This window comes from Natrix helvetica (genome assembly GCF_964273705.1).
Source record: "Natrix helvetica genome assembly, chromosome: 4".
In the NCBI taxonomy this organism is placed as follows: Eukaryota; Metazoa; Chordata; class Lepidosauria; order Squamata; family Natricidae; genus Natrix; species Natrix helvetica.
Genome location: NC_138550.1, coordinates 146,358,500 through 146,366,040, shown reverse-complemented (window position 1 = coordinate 146,366,040; position 7,541 = coordinate 146,358,500). Strand labels below are relative to the sequence as shown.

The 7,541-nt window shown below is 38.7% G+C and overlaps 1 protein-coding gene across 7 annotated transcripts in view; it reads left to right on the top strand.

Moving 5' to 3' along the window:
- The first annotated feature begins 239 nt into the window (after positions 1 to 239).
- The window catches only part of UBR5 (ubiquitin protein ligase E3 component n-recognin 5), a 91,244-nt gene continuing 83,942 nt past the window's right edge, over positions 240 to 7,541 (top strand). For all 7 annotated transcript variants that reach the window (XM_081950165.1, XM_081950163.1, XM_081950160.1 and 4 more), the window contains exon 1: positions 240 to 608. In XM_081950165.1, coding sequence (XP_081806291.1) covers positions 547 to 608 — 62 coding nt within the window. In that variant the 5' untranslated portion in view covers positions 240 to 546. The remainder of the gene's footprint in view (positions 609 to 7,541) is intronic.

Below are 7,541 nucleotides of genomic sequence, written 5' to 3'. Positions count from 1 at the left end.
AGCAATCAAAGCTCCGCCCATCGCGGGAGGCAGCGCGTACCCTCCTATCCTCCCCCCCCCCAACGCCTCCCCCTCTGGAAAGAAAGCAGCTCTGGCCCTTCCTCCCCTTAAAACGCTCGCGTCTGACGTAAGCACGCCGATCGCAGTCCCACCAGCCAATCGCCGCTGACTTTACAAGGATCCTGCCGGTTCGCCAGTTAGTGAGGGCTTTCTATTGGCTGTTGCTCAGGTGACGTCCCACCTTCCGCTCTGTTCCCGGCGCAGCGGAGGGAGGGAGGGAGGGAAGCGAGGGGCAGCTTGGAAGTTAAGATGGCGGCTCGTGTGAGAGCGGGGTGCTGACCGAACCCTTCCCTGCCGTTCCTGCGCCCTGCGTTGCCCGGTTTTTCTCCCTCCCCTCGCGCGGAGCGAAGGCTCCCGAGTGTGACCGCGAACACCCTGAAGGAGACGCCAAGTTCCCCCTCGCCCGTCCTTCCTCCCGCCCCCCCTTCGCTTCCTCCTTGTGCGCCTGGCCCCTGCCCGCCTCCCTCCAGGGAGGGGGAGCAAAACATGACATCGATCCACTTCGTGGTGCACCCGCTGCCGGGCACCGAGGACCAGCTCAATGACAGGTGAGGCGGGAGGGGAGCCCGGCCAGTGCCCCCCGGGGGAGGAGGAGGAGCCCCCCGTGCGCGAGGGGAGGAGCCCCGGTAATGTGGGTAGCAAGCGCGCCGGGCTGGACGGTGAAACGCCCGGAGGGGGGCTCGGAGCGGGAGCCCTTTTCCCCGCGGACGCGGATTTTAAACCCGGTCTCGTTTCCTCTCGCCCTCCGGGAGCGTTGAAAGCGAAGGCCGCGTGGATGTAGCTGTCCGAGCCACCCTTCCAGGGCACATCATCAGCTTCTTTTACGGCGGGTGCTGAGCGAAAAGTTGCAGTGCCTGGGCTTGCTTATTTGGGGGTGAATTCAGCACGTCCAGCCGGTTGTGGTTGGGATCCAGCAGGAAAACGGGTCGACTAGTTTTGGTTTTGAGGGGATCTGGGAAAGATGGGCTGGGACAGGGTCCTTCCAGATCCTCTCGCCATTGCTAAATAGGGGACGGAGGGGGAGGGGAGTCCGGGGCTCGGGCAATTTCATATTTTGTATAGTTATGATTGTGAGTTACCCTCCTGTTGCCTTGGATGACATGAAAATATGCATTTGCAGTGTGATCCCGTCGAGCTTTAGGACCATAATGGATCTTGCGGCGTTGCAGATAGGATCAAAAAATCTGTAGCTTCAGGATTTTTCTGACCACCTTTTAGAATGTTCTGGGATGCTTTTTTGTCTTTTTGGTTTAATTTTTACTTTTCCATCTTGCATCTTGCAATGGGTTTATATTTTGTATCATAATTTACTGTTAAGCTCTCTAGCCTTTTGTACAGTACTGAATGTAATTCACGTCCATGTTGATAATCATGCAATACATTTCTATGCCACTGATTTAGGATAGCATACAAAAGTATACCTGCTATGAGTAACCTGAGATTATTTCAGAATGAATTTGCCTCCCACTCCCAAATGACTGAAACAAAATGAAAATTCCTAATGCTGAAGGACAAGCATAGATCAGCGTGGGAATTGCATCGCATCCAAATCACAGTATGACTGACCATAAACCAGAGAGGGGATCTATAGTTTAAAATGTCTTGGTTGGGTGTGGTTTTTTTGAATGACCTACTGACACATTTTGTACTGCAGTGCCATTTACTGAGAAAAAGGATGATGCTTCAGGGATTGGCTACAGCTTCAATATTACTTGAGCTGGCATATTGTTTCTAACATAGACTTACCGAGTAGTGGAGATAAGAATTTGATAGTGTGAGAGACCTTTATGAAGCTACTTGATTCTAAAACTCTTCATACTTAAAAAGGACCCATTGGGTTCTGTGAGAATTTCTTCATAGTTTTTTTACTGCCTTTCTAGTGTTCATTGTGTTTTCTAAGAAGCTTTTTAATAAAGTACAGAAGTTAAATATAAAGGATTTTTCCTCAGTGTGTTATGCTTTTATTATACATTATATTATGTATTATTATACAGTACATACATTATGTGTTATTATACATACATATTATACATACATATACTAGCATACCTGTATTACAGCATCTAGTAGTGACAGGAAGGTAGAGAGAACCCATTCAAATGCTAATATTTTAGACATAATGTCATTATTTTTTTCTTTTCATTTCTCTCTTCACATCTACAAATCATTTATTTCTTAAGCAGATAGTCTTCACGTTAAAACCAAGGCAGCTTTTATGTATTGTCACTGGGTAAGTAACTTACCTGTGATTCACATTGGTATAACTGCCTAGATTGTATAAATGTGAAGAATATGGAATAAAAGCTACTTGTTATTGTAGTAACGTAAGATTTTCTGTTTTTCCCCTAGAGATAATTGATAATGACATACAGTAGATGTAGTAAAATACATTGTCATGATGTCATAAGAAATGACAAGTGATACAACACTTTATGGGTGGAGAGTATGGATTCCTTTGCAGCAACATCCCTGAGTTTTCTCTAATTTTTAATTCTGTCCATACTCTTAATAACTATTGGTACTGCCTTAGTTTGATGATACATAGAGCCCCAAATTAGTGGACTGCATTTCATTCTAAAGTCTCATGTGAACTTGATCTGGGTGATTTAGTTTATAGATCAGAGAATCATGTGAACCGGATAAATTATAGACACTATAATATGTGAACCTGAAAAGTTTTGTGCTTAGCTTGCTCACAATATTTCATTGATATTTAAACAATGGATTAAATCCAAATTAATTGAATTTAATTTCCACTGAAATTGGTGGAAATAGAAGTCATATTTAGTGTTGCATTTAGTGTTGATGAAAAACTAATCTCGATGTGTTGCTTTTGCAAAACTTGAAATATATAAATGTGAATGCCATGTTAGACTTTGTTTTAAAGATACAACATATTAAATGAAAAAAACCCACTGCCAGGGGTTTTAAGAAGAATGGGATTATAGAATCATAAAAAGTTTTTTTAAGGTTTATGAAAAATGTATATTCTGAACATTAAAATGTGTGTAACAATCTAAAACCCTACCTATATGGGAACAGGTTATCTGCAGGACTCCTGCTCCCTAACCCTTCCTCCCTAGGGTCTCTACTTGTCCCACCAAAGCAGATAGGGTAGGTAGGTTCTAGGTGTCTTACCTTAAAGATTATCTCCTTATGGGTCCTCAGAAGTGTGACTTTTCCATTGCAGCCTCTGTGGAACACCCTTCCCAAGGACCCCTACTCTTTTAACCTTTTGGAGACCATTCAAGATTTGAATCATCTCCCAGGCACAGGGATTGGTTGAGATCTGAGCAGAATGAGAAAATGATAGGTTGCATCTGTGGAATGTGGTTTGCAGCACCAGTTTTTTTCATCCATTCATCTTTCTAAGCTCTCCAGTATTTAGTTTCAAGATATGCAGCTATAGAAATATACAATACAATACAATACAATACAATACAAATATTTAAATATTTAAAATAAATAAAATAAATGATGTAGTCCCCATTGAATAGTTATGTTACTGTTTGTAGTCTGTGCAGGATTGCTGCGGTAATACCCTTGAAATATGTGGAGAATATATTATGTCTTTTCCTCTCTCTTCAAAAAATATACATTGGTTCAAATTTAAATATAATTACCCCATTTGCCTTTCTACCTCAAGAAATTATGGATTCAATACATAGACATATCACACTTTTAAGAATAGTCATCTAACAAAAATTATAACTTTGAAATTATCCAGTTTGACTGGTATGGCTCAATTTATTACATCAGAATTTCCATTGTTTTTAAAATGCAATAAAAGTGCTGAAGATATAATGAAAATCTTTTGTATAAATTTTCTTCTGTGTCTGTACTCTAGTTGATATTCATGCTTTTTAAGCAGTGTATGGATATGGCTTGAGAGAGTGCATTTGACTTGGCATAATGAGTAGATAAGTAAATGGGAACCACATTGACTTGGAAAATGTCTACTCTTGTTTGCTATATGATTAATCTTCAAACTTCATGTAGTTATCTTCCAAACGTTTATATTTTGCCAATATTTTTGTTTCATTGTGACATCCAAAACTAAAAAAAACACACCACCACACATGTGGCTGAGTTAACACATAATGCTAAGTGATGATGTGGTTGGTTTATTTTACAACTTAGTGTGTTGTGTGATCCTGGTCAGTATATTAAAATAGGTCTTTTAGTACTGTATTATTGTTTTCAAGGCTTTAGATATGAATATGATCCATTAATTTTCAGTGGCCTTGTAGTCATTAAAATGTACATTTTCTTTCCCCCAACTCAAGAATCAGAGAACCAGGATTTATTTCTGCTCTCTGTATTACAGGCATCAATCTGAAATCCAATTCTCTATTTGGTAATAAACACCGTATTTATTATTCTTTTGATGTATTCTGTAAAACCATGGACTATTTCAGAAATGCAGTGAAAAAAGAATCTTTGAATTCCCACCCATGTGTGGGGTAGTTGAGAATTTCCCCCATAGATTAAGTGTTATGAATATCTCTTCTGAATGGGAAGGAAACTAGAGCAAAACATTTAATGTAGCATGACAAATTGTAAACTTGTAGGTAAGATATTTTGATTGAAGCTGCATAAAATAAAATAATTAGCTTTTATAAGGAGTTTATTATGCATTATTTCTTGAAAATAGTGAATTCCTTAAAAATATTATGATGCGAGAAATCTTAGTTTCTTCTACTTGTCTTCTTAGGCCCTTAGGGGTGACTAATACGAGTAAATGAAGTTGTAATATTTTCCCCTAAATTGTACTAATCCTATGATAACGGAAAGCAGGGTTTTTGCACTTTCCAGATCTGAAGCCACAGCATGGATAACAATTGGTGCGGGTTATGAGGGACGTAATTGCTTACATTGCCCTAAAAGTTTCTCTAAATAAAAACATAATTCCCATTAAAGTAAAGTAAAATGTAGCTGTTAAAGACAAGGATTAAAAAAAGATGTAGCTCAAATCTGGCTTAGTGATAAAACTGCTCAAAAACAAACAGCAAAAGTGGGTAATTAAAAGGTGTAAGAATAAAACTGGTTCTTGCACACTGCTGAAAATAACCAGATAAAAACCAAGTGGACTTTCTTAAAGGTGTTTCCAATTGGAACTACCATAGAGCAGTCTGTCCCTCAATGGGTAACTTGCTAAACTTTGGAACAGGTCTTTGGAATTGCTCACATTATCAGGTTATTCATCAGCAAAGCCTCAATTCTTCAGGACATATTTATTAACCTAGCTTTCATACAATATGTTTCTAGAAACTAGGCAAATTCTAAATCGTTTCTGAAACTCACTACTGGTTCTCTTCTCTCCCCCCATCCCCCCATCCTGTTAAGTAGCTATGGGGAGGATATTTGAATATTAAAAATAGGAGACTGTTTTGGTAATGGTGTTTCTCATGTCAGAGTGTACTGGAAGTGAATAATAAAAAGAGCATTTCTTTTTAAATCTTCAATATAGCAATAGACAGCACACTTTCTGTTTTATCAGTCATATTCTTTTGAGTTGGTTTAAAAAAAAGGTCAAGGAATTAAAATATCTTAAAATAGGCATTTTCAAAAGTTATATCCTTTTATGTTATAAGTCTGAGTGGTTAACTAATAGAGGCACTTAACGGAAATCCTAAAATATTTTATATATATAAAGCAGAGCCCTCATATATTAATAACTACTGTTCTTTAAGAATCTTTGCTAAGTTCTTCTAATTTGGTTAGAAAAATTGCATTTTTCATGTGGTTGTTAAATGCTTCTCTGTTGCTTATTATGGTACTTACTTGCTTTTGGCCACTTTTATTCTAAAATTAATAAGCCCATAAGGCTAAAATTTGAGCAGTTAATACTCAATTGTCCTGTCAATTATTTTCAAGCAACAAATATTGATTTGGGCTACTATATGTTAGATTTTCTCATTAGTAAAAGACCAAAAAGATTTGATCCAGTCTACTGCAGCTCAGTGGCTCTGATTTTCCTGTTTTCTAACATTTTCATTTATGGTAATATACCAGGATATTGTGAGGTATTTAGAAATGTTTCTATTTATTTTATATTCTCATTTAGCTTCTCATTGGCTGAATCAGAAAATGTAAGTTGGAAGTTGCATGCCTTGACGGAGTAGCCTTGACAGTAACCTGGCAGAAATTCAAGAGAATCTCAGAAATCTTGCTTAAATTTGGCATTAATGGTTCTTTCATAATAGTCTCTTTAAATTTTGTGAAATGACAGTCCAGGGAAAGCCTAAATGTGGTCTCCATTATATTAATGCTTGTATGTTTATTTATTAGATATTTGAACTGCTGCAAGATAAAAACATCCCAAATGCAACAATATAAAGTAAAAGAGTGAAATTATAAAACATTATTAATTTAATTTAAAATGGTACTCTAATTTCCCTTTTGCCAGCTCTGCATTTATTAAATAATTCTTCAGAAGAACTCTACTTTAAAACCAGCTTCTGGAAGGTCCGCAAGTTTGTGGCAATACACACTTTCTCTGGAGGACTGTTCCATAAAATGGGAGCCCTCTTCCCCCTATGTTTTGTAGGTGGCTATAAGTGTCAACAGTTTTTCCCATGTAGTTCATTGGTCAATTCTGTTTGCCAAGTCATATAAGGCTTTATAGTTTAAAGCCAGCGCTTAAAATTGCAGTGAGAGAGAGGGGAGGGAGGGAGGGAGGGAGTGTCATGTTTATGTAGGTTATATTGGAGATGGTGACCTTTTGAGAGCTGTATGCAATGAAATTTCATTTTAATGTATACCGATTTAAAGTGACAATAAAATTATTCTAAGACTAAGTTGTGCCTAAAAACTTGCTGCCTTATTCAAGGGGCTCTATGAGTCTGGATGGGAGGAACAGATTGAAACTAGAAGGCATGAATAACTGTTAGTCTTGGGACGTCCAGACCTGAGGCTCTTTTTGAGTAGCATTTTCCCAGATGGGATCCACCACACCCTGGGTTCCTGCTCAAAGAGCAGGCAGCAACGTTGGCTAGGAGAGCTGTTGTGCATATCCATCTTGTGTGCCCATTGCACCCATTCTTAGATCAGGAACTCTTATGTTCTCAACTTACGACTGGTCACTTAACAGCCATTCAAAGTTATGATGGTTTCAGAAAGGGTAGTTTATGTCCATGAAGCACTTCCAGCTGTCATCAAATGTCAAAAAAAACCCTGTCACATGACTTACATTTTGGGTATATTTGGCAGCTGGCTTGTATTTACGATTAGTTGCAGCATCCTATGGTAACAGGACTTTTTGAGACTTTGTGACAGCAAAAAAACATTGTTTTGGGACAATGGACTCACTTAGCAACTGCCATAAAAACAGTTGAAAAATCAGGTCTAGTCACATGGCCTCTTTGACTTATGACCACAAGAAATTTCAGATCCAAATTGTGGTTGTGAGTTGAGGACTATCTGTACTGATTTTTTTGTTGTCCTCCATCTGAATTATTGCAGTGCAGTCTATGGCTGTC